The sequence below is a fragment of the Anticarsia gemmatalis genome, chromosome Z, assembly GCF_050436995.1.
Source record: "Anticarsia gemmatalis isolate Benzon Research Colony breed Stoneville strain chromosome Z, ilAntGemm2 primary, whole genome shotgun sequence".
Classification (NCBI taxonomy): domain Eukaryota; kingdom Metazoa; phylum Arthropoda; class Insecta; order Lepidoptera; family Erebidae; genus Anticarsia; species Anticarsia gemmatalis.
Genome location: NC_134776.1, coordinates 3,465,604 through 3,480,827, shown reverse-complemented (window position 1 = coordinate 3,480,827; position 15,224 = coordinate 3,465,604). Strand labels below are relative to the sequence as shown.

The 15,224-nt window shown below is 35.2% G+C and overlaps 1 protein-coding gene across 2 annotated transcripts in view; it reads left to right on the top strand.

The window, feature by feature from the left end:
• Positions 1–14,994, top strand: part of LOC142986291 (ecdysone-induced protein 78C-like) — a 118,390-nt gene extending 103,396 nt beyond the window's left edge. For both annotated transcript variants that reach the window (XM_076134715.1, XM_076134714.1), the window contains 6 exons: positions 1,432–1,573; positions 2,733–3,005; positions 6,761–6,939; positions 8,122–8,235; positions 10,478–10,657; positions 11,619–14,994. In XM_076134715.1, coding sequence (XP_075990830.1) covers positions 1,432–1,573; positions 2,733–3,005; positions 6,761–6,939; positions 8,122–8,235; positions 10,478–10,657; positions 11,619–11,963 — 1,233 coding nt within the window. In that variant the 3' untranslated portion in view covers positions 11,964–14,994. The remainder of the gene's footprint in view (positions 1–1,431; positions 1,574–2,732; positions 3,006–6,760; positions 6,940–8,121; positions 8,236–10,477; positions 10,658–11,618) is intronic.
• Positions 14,995–15,224: the final 230 nt, after the last annotated feature.

Sequence of the window (15,224 nt, the reverse complement as noted above, 5' to 3'; positions counted from 1 at the left end):
ATTCATATTGACATTTGTGTAGATTTTTAAAGCTTTATGTGTATATTTTCTTTTTAATTCCTTTTAATGCAAAAGTGTTTATTCACGCATATGTAATATACAAGTCTAATACCGTTTTAGTCATGGAGATTATAATAATACTTGTTACCAGTCGTAAACACCGCAAAATAATTTTCCTTAATTTTCCAACCACTATAAAAGTATTTATTCAAAGAATAATGTAGCTTTAAAAAAATATTTTAGTAACTTATTTAATACTTAAAGCCCTACAAATAAGTAAGTTAACCTAAACCCTACAAATAAAGTAAATTAACCTAATTTCAAATTTAGCATACGCAACAGTAAAAAAAATAAGCCGTTAATATATCAATAGTCTAAATAACGTTAATAGCCGTTATTGTCATAACGTTATCGTTATGTAACTTTATCGATGGTACAATTTGTTCTATGTTGAGGTAGGTTAGTTATGCGCAGTACGGGCTCCGGTATGAATGAATAAAGAATGGGTTTTACTACGCGGTACCCTAGTTTGAGGCTTAGTAGCGGAGTAGCGATCGACACAACACTTTGTTTCAAGCGACGACGCGAAGGGGTAGGCTCGCAATTCTTCCTTCAAAAAAATAATATTACAAATTTTAGTTTTTCTTTAAAGAGTAGTAGGGCTTATATGGGTAAGTTCAAGCGCGCCTGTAAATATTTACAAGGTAAGTTTACGCAGTGAATTTTATTACAGGAAATATTTTCTTTGTCTTAAGCATATAGTTAGAATTTACTTTTGATTTATTTTTGTTGTCTAATTGATTTTCTGTATGTTATCCGTTAAAAAGGGAAAAAATAAAATTTCCAAAAAAAAATTCACGAGTAAAAATTTCTTCCCAAGTTCTTTCGGTTAAGTTTAAATATCATATCCGTTTATTCTTTATATTATTGTTTGCTTATTGTAATAAATTCTAAGCAATTGAAAGTGCTACGCGATAATTGTATCAAAGTGCTTTGTGTCGTAATTGACGCAATAAAAGTCGGTGACAAGAATCAGACGTAATACATGGCCCTTTTGAGATAAATATTTGAAATGAATTATTTTCACAATCGTTTTTTGATATTGCGATAGTTTTTTATTTCAAAATTACTTTAATAAATAATTTAAGAGAAGGTTTCGCTTTTCTATTCAAGTTCGTTTCCCGAGTTGTGCATTTTTACCTAGAAATACGGTTTTAGGCGTTATAAGCTATTAGTTAAGGCTTATTAAAACTATTGAACTTACCAAAAATCTGAAAGTTATATTTTTACCTCAACATGCCTTATTTTTTTCAGTAATTATCGAATTGATAATAACTGAAATAGGAAATCCGAATCCGGCAAATCTTCAAAAACGATCTCTCCTGTTTACAATAAAAATATAACAAAATTAACACTAACATTTGTTCCCAGGGCTTCTTCCGCCGCAGCATCCAGAAGCAGATCGAATACCGCTGCCTCCGCGACGGCAAGTGCTTGGTGATCCGTCTGAACAGGAACCGGTGCCAATTCTGCCGCTTTAAGAAGTGCTTAGCTGTCGGTATGAGCCGTGACTGTGAGTACTATTTACTTTTTATATTTAAAAACTTCAAGAACATATACTACGTGAGTAATTTTTGAAATATTTTTTTAGCAAGAACACGTATTTTCGAGTATTTTCTCGTCTGTAAACTACGTAAAAATGTGTCAAAACTTCTGCTAACATAAAAAATCACGGAAAATAATTTATATGTATTTTCTTCAGAATGTAAAAATATACCCCTACGACTTAAACTCGATCAAACACAACTCGAATAAACCGTTGACGTCGATCAAAACACGAACTATTAATCGTCGCCATCATTTGATGTAGCGCTTGTGTTTATCACCTTTTATATAACACAATATAAGCTACCCATAAACTTTCTAAAAAAATATATTTTGCCTAACAAAATGTATTTTTTATACCTAATTTAACACCAACAAAATAACCCAAAATCGCCGAAACAAAACAGAAAACTTCCACAGAAAAATCATAATTATCTACACCTTAAAAAGATAAAAAAAATCACCCAAAAAAGTCATTTTCGAACGTGTAAAATCAAAAAACTAAGCCTAAATCGATGCACTGTCGAAAATAGGTCAAATAATCATCTCGTTACACAGAACAGTTCTCACGTTGCGTAAGGCTCTAGAACTTTAAACTAATCGCAGGAAACTCTAGTTGTGCCTATCCGTCGGTAATTGAATCTGAAAAATCAAAATTAATCAACAACAGGATATCGCAATCGGCGCTCCACAGTTGAAACAGTGCGGTGTCAATGTGCGAATAGTCACACTTATTTTCCAATTGCCGGTCGTAGTTTGTACGAGTGCATTGTGCCGGGTGTTATGCACCGACCTATTTATTACACACCTTAGTCCAAAGGCGAGCGCTGATGTGACAGCATCGCACGCATCGGACGGAACGCATTGCTCTACATCCAGTTACATTTTGAAGACTATTGGAAAAACTATTTGAATATTAGCAGTTTCAAATCAAATTTACTGCTATTTGAAATCAGTTATAACTTCAATTCAAGTTTTGGATTCACTTTTTTGTATCTACAACTAGAAGACTTTTCTCCTAAATGGAGGATATCAAGATATTTGATTTAAATATCCATCCTAAATCCAGTTGATGCGCTCCGTCCGATAGTTTAAAACAGAAAGTAAAATGGAGCCTTCTAATTCAGCCGTGAGGTATGGCCGCGTACCGAAGCGCACCCGGGAGCCGGTTCCGTCCGAGAGCCAGCCCCTGCCGCCTAAGGTCCCCGCGGTCGCGAGCTCCACCTCACTCGCGGCCGCTAAAGATTTGGAGGTGGAAAGCCTGCAGCCCGACGTCAACGTCGAGTTGGTTAAGTCGATTACGGTCGCACATTATAACAACAACTCGTACACGGAAGATCTTAAGTTGACTCTGCAGCAGCGCAACATTGTCCTCACACACGGCGAATCTGATAACGAAAGTACGTATTTGTATTTTTTTTTGTTTATGTTTTTTATGACCGGTTTCTGAAGCACATTCAGCGGTAGTTTATCTATTCAAACTGCCATGTTCATGTCAGTTTAAAAGCTATTGAATAGATAAACTGCCCCTAAATGTACCCCAGAAACTGGGCAAAAGTTCCTGATTTTTTGTTATTTTTGCGTCCAGAAAGTGTACCGGATTTTTACTGACCGTTTATAAAAACCGCAAAGTTCTGTCGATTTTCTCATAAAAAATTACTTATTTCCATACGGTAATTAAAATTAGTTTATTATTTTCAAAGTTTACAGCCTATAAAGTAGTCTTGGAAATTTAAAGAATTCTAAGCTTCATTTCCCAGACTTTTAATACATAATCTTCATGTTAATTTATTCATGAGTCGCCATTGCAATCAGTTTTTCCGTGAAACTTTCGCTTCCCCATTTAAGTCACTCGATACCAATAATTATATAAAACTAGGGATCTCTAGCTATTGCAATTCCATATTAAAAAGACTCAAATAAAATATTGAATACCCTCTACCGCACATTTAAAAAACTATCATATACAGGTATTTACGCGATCATTTATTTTCTTTGTTTCCTAATTAATTCGACCAAGCGGCAATTCCTGCAAAAAATTGGAAATGTCAAACGCATAACAAACTTTGCCTACACGGTTAAAAATTGAGTTTTCACCAATTGTTCTACGCGAGCCTATTATAAAAGCCTTCGAGCTTAAAGGATAAAAAGGTGTTAGGAAAAAAATCTCGACACGACTCTGGAAAGTTCGTTTCCGCCATTTTGAGTCAACGTATTGTATTTGTAAAATGTGCGTTTTCCGTGTAGTTTAAATAGGCCATTGCAGATCTGAATTCAAACGACGACTAATGATTGCAGGATATCTGAACAGCAGTCGGACCGTTATCTGCCGCATCTTATTAAAATAGATACAACTTAACTAGAACCCACACCCATTTGTCGTAGAGGTGTGACTTCAGATCACTGAAGTACTGAAACTGAAAACTTTTAAGTTATAACTCTTAGTAAAGGAAAGATTAACTTTTCTGTAGTTAGCTGTTAAGAAAGCGTCCCTTTTAAATCTAAAGAGGTAGAAGTAGGCGATACTAGGTAACAAGTGACATTTTGTACATCTTTTAAAAAAAATATATTCCTATTTAAAATGGTTTCGCAATTATTTTTTTTTAAATTATCTAAGGTATCATTTAATTAGTCCTACATCTAGTTTCATAATTATAAATGTCCTTTATAAAACTTCTAGGAAATACTTTATAAACAAAACACAATATCCTTTATGCTCTTCCAAGTAAAAGTAAAACATTCGCGACTTAATCGAACGTACAATTTCACCGTCGCTGTCATAGAACGGTATTCTATGAATTACTTATAAGTAACTCAACGGGTGCAGTTGAACTATAATCTGAAATCAATAACTTTATAAATGATGCTACCCTGACATCATTCTTATCCATGCTACTACTATAATCTAACAATACACTTCATGCAGTAGCGCGATTCTAAACAGCCGGCAGTATCGAATATCGAGAGTTTGACATAATGTACTGCGCAAATTTAGCCTTGCTTGGTACTTCTTACGACACCCGCTAGAGCTACTAATCAGTAGCTCGATTCCCTACCAGCATAGACTATTGACAACGGCCATCTATCGAGAAAATTTGCATAAAAATCTGATCAGCGCCATCGGGCTCCGTAGGAACTATTTAGGTTGTCGATAGCCGATAGTAATAAAAAATCGCGTTTGTATGGTTATTCGTGTTCCTATACAGAATTTAGAACAAAATTTACCTGCACGCTTATGCAACTGATGGTGACCTGTTTGATACAGCAACTTTATTTTGAAAATACATAGAATTATGAATTCTAATCTAGATTAATCGTACATGCAAAGGCTCTGTACTAGGTTGTGGTACTATATAATTACTGAATTGATATCGATCTACAACTACCGCATGTGTAACGACAATTATTGCAAGGCTTTACGCGAAGGATAGGCTTGTGGAAACTTTGTCATTGACCAGTAAAAACGAACAGAAAAAAACTGCTGTCAAAAAAATGTCTTGAGAACTTTATATTTGGTTAAATTCTCAAGTCGCAGTCCTAGCATCTGACTTGTACTTTACTATTTGGATAACTAATGTCCAATATACTTAAATATATTGTGTTAGCAATTCTTATGACCATATGAGAGAGATGCGGTTACTAGTCTAGTCTCCAAAAAAATCTTCGAAACATTGAGTAGATCTAGTGAATTGTACACAGTATAATTTCACTTATGAGGCTTCTTCAACTTTCATAGAAATGACAAACTTTACTTTAAACGAATCCTGCTGTTTTTATGTAACAGTCTTCGCAACACATAAGCTTAGTATATAACAGTCTGTAATATCAAAGTCGATCGTTCCATGAAAACCGTATTACACATTAGACCTTCATTATACATAATAAATACACAGTTTTTCCAAGTAACCCAGTAATTAGGTCAAGAAAAGAACAAAAGCATTGAACGTAATCGTTGAATTAAACTAATTTATGTTGATACGGAGGCCTGTCTTTATACAAGTGCAATTGGCTACATAATGTCAACTCGCGTTCTATGTAATAATGAAAGGTAACCAATAGTTTGATATTTATGAAGTGAATTTCACCGTGTGTTTCTTAACGTTTATTCTCACGAACACTTTTACGACACGGTTTAAATAATTATATGACTATTTTAAAGACTGTCGTCATTTGCCTAGATTTTAATTTAACTATGTTAGAGTCGGCTTCCATTCTCAACGGATTATTTTAAAGACGTATACAAAATAAATATTTTGATTTCAAAGTACAGTCAGGAAATTAATATTGAAACATTTTTTTAATTCTTGATACTTTTGTGGTAGTGAAGAATGTCGTTACACTTTCTGGGTTTTATTTTAAGTTTTCCTAATTTTGATTCCTTCTTAACAAGCATACAATAATAGACACATAGGAGGAGAATTGTGTCTGTGGATGACACAAATATTTGTCCCATAATATATATTATGTATTTATAATATTAATATTGCTACATATAATAATTCCTATATTGTGATTGTGCTTTTTGTGTGTTTTTGCAGTAGTAATTAGGTTCTTCTTTTATAAGTTTTAATTTCGTAATATTTGTGTATCATTTAATTTTTTAACGTAGCAGATAGACTTGGTTGGTATCGTGTTGAAATGTTAGAAAAAATATTTCCGCTTTTTAAAAGAAAAACCTAAATGTCCTTTAGTTTTTTAAAAGATACACTCATGAACATAGACATAAAACTACCACATTTTAAACTGACTTTTATGAATGAAAACAGAAGCCGTATTGTCTCAAGTGCGCAATTAAAATTTGGTATTAATTTTCATATTTTCATTCACAAAATAAATTTTAAAATGTGCCGGTATCCGCCGTCCAACACGAAAACTTTATCTCTCATCAATTTTACCGATGAAAAAATAAATTTTCGTTAAAATCATATTTAATTTTCCTTGATGATTAAATAGTAATAAGCGAAACAGTTTGCCTCAGGTATTTTGTTAACTTGCTACCGTAATACCGGACAATGTACTTTTGTATTTATTTTAACCATTAATTAAATTTTGACGTAAATATTTTTTGGTAAACTTGATGGAGGATGGAGTGGGATGTTTGATGTGTGTCTGTGTTCGTGAGTGTACTAGCGTGGTTTTTGTTTGTGGTGTGCAGCCAGCAGCGGCGAAGAAGTAGCTAGCTCCACCACCGACCGCATCCACGACATCCGCTCAGTCCTATGGTACAACGTCGCGACTCGCATGACCCCAGCTGTCCAACAGGTTGTCGAATTCGCTAAGCACTTACCAGATTTTCATAGGCTAGCCCAGGATGATCAATTGATATTGATCAAGGTAATAATATTCGCTGGCGATAAGCCTTGCAATTATTTTTTGTTTTTATTTTGCATTGTCGTTATCTGACAGTGAGAGATGACATCACAGAAATGTATTAATTCAACAGCCCCCTTTATCACGATATTCTACTAAGTTTTACAAACTATCGTTATTTGTTCCCGTTGCCATGGTTACAGCGACAAACATCTATTTATAACCTACGTTTTCATAGTACCGTCATCTCTCGCTGCAAGATTGCTTGTTTTTTTTATTTTGATGAGCACAATCAGCGTGCACATCGAGACATTAAGTATTGCATGCAATGTCACTTAGGCGCTAAAGCATTTCAGTTTTTGAATGACTTATAATCCCCCTTTTAATTTTATATTACCCTATGATATTTAAATATATTTTTCCCCCTAAATACATTTCGTCTCTAAAACAGGAGGCGATATTTTCGATGTTGCGTTGCAGCCTACCCATCTCGAGATTTTTTGGACTAAAAAAAAAAACTTAAATAAAACATCGCGACATAAAACCTTAAATCAAATAGACTGACAAACAAATTATTAAGGAACTACAAACTTTACTAACTAAATAATCTTGTAAACTTGAATAGGGACTAACTAAACTAATAATAAAATCGAAATCCGGACTGACTGACCATTGAAAGTTAACGTCAAAACTCTATCTAATGAAATCTTACACGTAATTAAGTTAAGAGAAACTTGCATTCACAGATCTGTGCATCTTCATATCCTTTTCTTACATACACCTAATTTGATAAGTGTGAGCGAGATGCGTATATCTATGAATGTGTCTTAAGCGAATACAAAGCTCGCTAGCCGTTTGCGATTTTCTCATCTCATCATCATCATTTTTGCTGTGCATTATTAATTATAATAGAAATGTTGACTGTATTTTACCCGTCAAATAGATCATAAAGAATGTTATCGAAATTTTCCTGAACAATCAAAAAAATACAGTATATAATTTTTTATTGAATTGAAATGACGGCACTATTAATTGCAAAAGTATTACGTCATTTACCAAACTTTAATTCATTTTATTTAAGTAATGTTTACTTTATTTGGAAAACAAAAAAATACATGTCAAATATTTTTTCATTGTCTATCTGACGGGTAGATTATTGTTGTCTTCTGTCAACATTTCTGTGAGCATGTATTCTTCTGCCAACAGCTGGGCTTCTTCGAGGTCTGGCTGACAAGGATTAGCCGCCTTTCCAACGCACAGTGCTTAGTATTCGACGACGGAGTCGCGATCACACATGGACAGCTGGGGGTCATCTACGACGTAAGTACCTTGTATTTTGTACACTTTTTAGACCTTTCTCTTTTAAGCAACTGCTGCTGGAGATATGAAAGCTGTTTAAGGTCAACTGTATGTCTCGATGCTTCTCGATTCAAATAGTTCTGTTTTGCTCCCGAATTTTAATAAAATTGCTTAAATCTTAAGTTATTTTGAATTGTGTTAGATCCATGCTAGGGATTTCATACGCAAGTGGCAGGTTACGTTTTAATTTTAAGTCTTGCCATGACAGTTTCTAAGGAAATCTATAGTTTCAAATCAATTAAAACAAACAAACAAAATAAAAATGATGATCCAGGTCTTAATCATATCTTTACTAGATATACCATCTTACCAAGTAGTTTGATACAAACTGTATCCCGCTTCTCTTTGAATCTATTCATTCAAACATTTGCAAATATCTTTGAAAGTTATAGAACTCATCCATGTGTCGTTAGTCGGACCATTCGTTCACTTATTGCTCTAACAAGCTAACTCCGTAACTTTACTGCACGTTATGAAGTTTTTCCTCACATTTATCTTAACTTTAAATACTTGGCAAGATTATGAGAAAAACTAAACGTGCGAATGATTAATTCCTATTTAGAATATTAGATTAGCAAGAGACTTAACGCTACTTTAAATGCCAATGGATATAGCCAATCCGAATAACATTTCGAGAACTTCAATATTTTTTCAATTTGACTTTTAGTAGGAATGTCATGTTTAGTTTGCCATCGTTAGTTATTGTAAGCCTGACTCAAAGTTTAAGTGTTAATTCGCATTGCTATCAAATAGCTTCAATATTTTATATGATCTGAGTAACTTCGCGACATACAAAGCATTGCAATTTTCACACATACGTAACGTAACACTCAATTCCCATGGGTTAAAGACAGATCCCAGAGACTGTATCCTGCAAGGATTCCATCAATCTTAAAGTTGCACACATTTTCAAAGAAATAAATTTTAAAAGCATTTGAAACAAAACTGCAACAATAAAATATTAACGTAATTGTTTTCAAGTAGTTCACTGATTGTATTGACCAATGGGAATAAATACAAACATGGTCGCAATATAGAACAAACTAAAGTTCCTCAGTGACCCTGAAACCAGTTCCACGAGGAACAATCTAGTTTTTCTTGATATTATTTCAGTCAATAGTTAAAAACATCTTGATGAAAGCTTGCCTCCTCAAAAAGTTCTGTACACATTTCTTGACGGCATGTAACGTCCCAATCCCGCATTTGTCCATCGTGCTGAACTCAAGGCCTAACCGCTCTCTTGTTCGGGAGGAAACCTTTACCTAGCAGTGGGACAGTTAAAAAACAAGGTTTTAAATGTAGGGGCAAATTGTTGACATTTCCATGCACGTGTTGACTCGTTTGAATTCAGCTTTGAAATATGATGTGGCGTTTTGTTTCCCGTGTTCCAACTGGGGTTATTTGTTTTCTAAATTACAGTTTGATGTTGGTAATTGGGTCCCTTGCTATTATTTACGCTAGATTCAAAATGCAAGTAAAATTGTAACTGCTGTTTAAAAATTAACAATTCAACATATTTCATTTTAGGAGTCTGAATAAAGCCGTTGGCTTATAGACGCAAAGTAGCTAAAGTATAGTGTGCCTTATCGGCAGGTTATTGAAATTGGCTAGGCCAATTTCTGAAGCGATAAATAGTCGGAAGAGATGTAGACGAGAGAAGCGTCGCAAACATTGAGTTTGGACAAGACTAATAGTTTGATATTTTGATATATATAGTATAATAGTTTGATATTTCAGCTTAGGCTATATTATCAGACAGTCTGATTCATATCAATGATTGTTAACGATATAAGATGTACTGTAATTTTATTTAGCAAACTTATTATCCAATATCATTTTAGGTCTAATTAGTTCTACCCAATTATAGTCCGACCACTTACTAGAGAGCCTTAGACAGGATGGTTGCCTATTTGCTACGGCTACCAACTTTCGGATATACAACAATATCATAAATGTGCACTAGATGAATCGTGCATTCCAAGGCATATATTCTTTACTAATGCCCGGTTTCTAAAGCATATTTAGCGGTAGCATATTTATCTATTCAAATTGTAATTTTGAGCTATGGTCTATGCGCTTAATTAAACGCTGGTGAATAGATAAACTACCGCTAAATGTACCTCAGAAACCGGGGGCTAGTAGTCGGACTATACAACTACGCACCTCGTCCTCGCTTGGGTCTCATACCACCTATTTTTTACAGGAACCATTTGCGGCGGCAATTTTAAATTATGTTTGGAATATAGCACGGCTTCAATTAACTGAAGAAGAGATGGCGTTGTACACAGCTTCCCTTCTCATTTGTCCCCATCGCTCTGGACTTAGTGATCCAGAGCATATCGGTGCGTTACAGCACACACTGTTGGATGCTCTTCAGACCGTCGTAAGTAATACTTTATTAACTATTATTTTACTTTTTAGTTTAGGCGATTAAGGCGCTTAACACACTGCCCCGCACCACGCAGCGTAGCGCGTGAATGCGTGTTCGAACGTTGCTTGAAAACACGCATAGTCTAACACACAGAAAATGCATCCACGCGCGTTCATGCGGATCACGCGCGTTCGTGCGTTTTCCATACAAACGGAGATACTTACAAGCAACGTTCGAACACGCATTCACGCGCTACGCTGCGTGGTGCGGGGCAGTTTGTTAATCGCCTAACACACTGCCCCGCATCATGCTGCATATTGCGTGTCGACGCACCTATGCGCGTTCCTGCGGGAGTGCAGATCTGCATCATCGTGCGGGTTTTTTGCGCACTCACGCGCGTAGGTGTGTTTTGTAGATTCACGCACGGCGGCTCTCATTTATTCGCCGTTCTCGGTGGTCGTGCAGTACTGAGCATCACGATAGTCTTGATAAAAATCACGCGCGGCACTGCGGGATTCGGTGTGCCATACCTTGCGTCTCGCCCCGCACCTACGCGCGGGGGTGCATGTTTCTCCGCGTGTATGCGCGTGATCCGCATGAACGCGCGAGGATGCATTTTCTGTGTGTTAGACTGTGCGTGTTTTCCATACAAACGGAGATACTTACAAGCAACGTTCGAACACGCATTCACGCGCTACGCTGCGTGGTGCGGGGCAGTGTGTTAAGCGCCTTAGGGTTTTCTGTTAAATATTCACCGTTACCTTTTCCTCGGGCGATAATCTAAATGTTACACATCATAGTATGCTTTTCTATATCGTTTAAACATACTGTTGGTGATTCGCGTGACGTAAATTCAAATGCAACGCACAATTTAATGCTAATAATCTATCAAATATAGTAGCTAATTTTGAATAAACACAGTACCATATCTTGCGTCTATAGGTAGATGCTATAGCTATTTCTTTGTCTATAGGCCTTCAATGGCGGTGTAGCTGAATCATCCTTGGCAGCGCGCGCGCGGCTCGAGGCACTCACAGCCGCCAGGAACGAGGTGAGGATACTAGGCAGTCGCCACCACGTCCTTCTTAACTGGTGCAGAGAGTTCTGGCCTCGCCTTCTCCTCCCCGCATTGTTCTCCGAGATCTTCGACATCCCCAAGACCGAGGAAGACGATGCCACTACCAGCGCGGCTGCACAACCACCCCCACTCCCCAACCCTAATCAAATCCCAAACCCAACCCCTAGCGTCAGTCAAAACCCTAACTTAAACCAACCCAGTCAAAGTATCAACCCCAACCCTTGCCCACAAACTGGTTAATTTATTCCTTCAGTGATATTTTATTTGTAATCGAAGTGAAGCTGCGTACAAGGACTTTTTTATTTTAAGCCTAGATTATCTTGACACGAAACACGTGTTGTTTTAAAGTATTTACGTAACTGTAAGTAGGAAATAGTCATAATGTAGTTATGTCTTTGTTGATCGGACAGTGTTTGACGGAGAAACATAATGTCCGGTACAATAAACGCATCCATGAGTGTAAACTGTTCCAAGCTTTACTCTCCTCTGACACACTTTCTGCAGAAATCTTCTAGATATAACCAGTGTTTAGTTACTGTTCCTTAGCTAATTGTCTGGTACACTCTACGATCAATATGACTCGAATTTATATAAATAATTACGTTTATTTACTTTTGTTTAGTTTGTTACAAAATCACGAATTTATTTTCAAATCAAACCTCAAGAAGAATTTAGTTAATATTAAATTGTTGATTGATTTAAGGTAGGTAGGAAGTCTGCGGCGGTATGTGCTTAGGGCGCTAAGCGTCACCTCGTTTAAGTATCTTGATTATAATATTCGATCGCGTAAACCTTTGAGGTAATGTCTAAAGTAATTATAATTATTTGAACCGTCTCTTTAACGGAGAGGTTTCTAAGGCCACCGAAAATGTTCATTGCGTATTTTAGTTAGAGTCAGAATGATTAAGTACTTCTCATGTAGTCATCTTCTTAGCTGCTACTTTAGCCCTTTTCTTAGAGTTAGAACATTCTGATCTGAAGACATTATTGTGTTATTTGTAGGGCTTTATTGTATTAAGAATAAGATGCTTGTTCAACATTTGAATGAAGGCCTTCTGCCTTCCCCGTTACATCGTGGTATCATTTAACTTTGATCAAAATTGCAATGTTTAGACATTACACGCCGGAACTTCTAAAGACATTTATTTGAGTAACAAATGAACGTTTGTATGAAAGTAAATACACATATTTTAATATATTTTTGTGATCACTTGTTGTGATTTATTGAGATGATTAATTTAATCGTTTCGTGTGTTGGTTAGTTGTTTGTTTTTTTATAATTTTATTTCTCTCTAGAATGTTAGTGGAATTTTAAGGGTTTTCACAGAATCAATGACGACCGTTTTTAATGTTATACACAGAAAAATTCTAAAAGGCAGTCCAAAATTTTCGCTATTTATCGAATTCCGAGATAGATGTAGTAGCATCATAAAGCCGAAGCACAAAGCGGCAACGCGAAATTCAGACAGCAATTTTGGAGCCAATATTTTTTATTCACAAATCTAAATGAAGTCCGTTAAAAAATCTGTTTATTTTTTTATCAAACGGAACCAATATGCAGGTATAAAAAGTTCGCTTAAAGCACGGTTATTAATCCACAGTGCTGTGTTTGATGAGTGAGTGTATGGCGACATGACAGATTTAATTGGATATTACATCGCCAGACTCAAAGCTAAACGGATAGTCAATTACCTTTTTTTCAGTAGTCGGATGTCCGTCGATCGTCTGATTTCCCAAATATTTTTTATCTCATTTGCAAGCTATAAAGGATGTATGTTTTCGTAAATTTGTGTATTCCGTTTGTAGCAGAATCGTAGAGTCAACGTATTCTCATGAAAAAAAAATCGCGTTATTTCGGAACGGAGAGTAACTCATATAGATTTGATGTAGACTAAATAATGACAAAATTATGGTTTCAACCGGTTCGATCGTTCTGGTGATAACTATGTAACATGTATGTAACAAAATATTGTATGTTTCTTATATTAGTAAAATAAGAGGTAAAATATTAAAAACGGTGGTCGTACAAGAGACGGTAACTACGGCTGTGTGATATATAAATGTATAATTTCTTATAAAACCCGGGACTTCGGTTCATCTAGTTTCCTTTCTTATAAGTTTAGTTTTCATATATTTCGTTAGTGACAAAGGCATAATATATTATTTTTCTTATAATAGTATTATGTTTTCATAAAATTGGTTGTGTCATAAGACATACGCGATTTATTTTCGATTTGCTCAAAGGCTTGTTAGGGGGATGTAAAATGTACGGCTTTATAGTAAAACAGGTGACCATATTTACGTTACACAACGGAATAGGACAGAACATATTGAGATGGTCAGTTGTAACACACTGGAGATGATCTTTCTGTATCAGTGGGTTTAGTTAAAAGGGTATCGTTTATAAATGTAACTTGGAAACAAGCATAGTTGTGTGTCGTTGTTCGCAGACACAATGTGAGTCGCCTGTTTTTCAATCTAGCCCTTGCGTTGTAATTTTACCTTAACAATATGAAAGCCAGATGACGAATAAGACATGCATTATGTTAATATTAAGTTTAGTATCGCAATTGCATTTACTCAGCATTTGGTCGCCTTCGTGGGTTTTGTTAATAAATATAACTAATTTTAAGACGAATCAGTTTGTATATTATGTTCTTTATACACGTTGGTTAAGTGTTTAAGTTAAATTTTAATTTGATAAATTTACTTTTAGATATTTGAGAGAATGACTTGTTTCCTTTGACCGTTACTTGATTGGTCAATCAAAGTATATTTAGGTAGATCGAAGAACGGTCAAAATAATATGATTATTTGTGCACCATTGTCAAAGACTGTAAATTAATCAAGTAATGAGAAAAGGCTTAGAATAATTTTATTTAATTTAAATTTTTATTTTAACTTTGTTGTGTTGTAGATATAATAGATCTCATGAAGTCTGGGATGAGAAAGTGAGAATTTATTTTATCTTGGCTCATGGGCCTTTGAATTGTTTATTTAGGAATCCAGGCGAACAAATTTTGATTTGAGATTTTATATGACTGCTAAATTGTAAAAGTGTATGAAAATTTATGTAATTTAAATATGAATCCACTGTGTAACGAAATAAAATCTAAAATAAATGTGTATTCGTTTTCTATTCACTGTTCTGTATTCAAGTATGTGTTACAGTGGAAATCCACTTATAATTACATCTGTATTAATAAATGTATAAATATTTCATTTCAAATAAATGTATTAAATGTGACAAAATGAATTTTATTTAATATGCCCTTAGCTTATTTATAAGCCCAACACTAACACACACAAACCAAGGTAAAAACAAATATTACTCTTATATTTAAACTGATGCAATTACTGATCTATATATATAAAAGAAAGTCGTGTTAGTTACACCACTTATAACTCAAGAACGGCAGAACAGATTTGGCTGAAAATTGGTAGGTAGGCAGCTTAGAGCCAGGAGATGGACATAGGCTACTTTTTACCCCGGGAAAATGA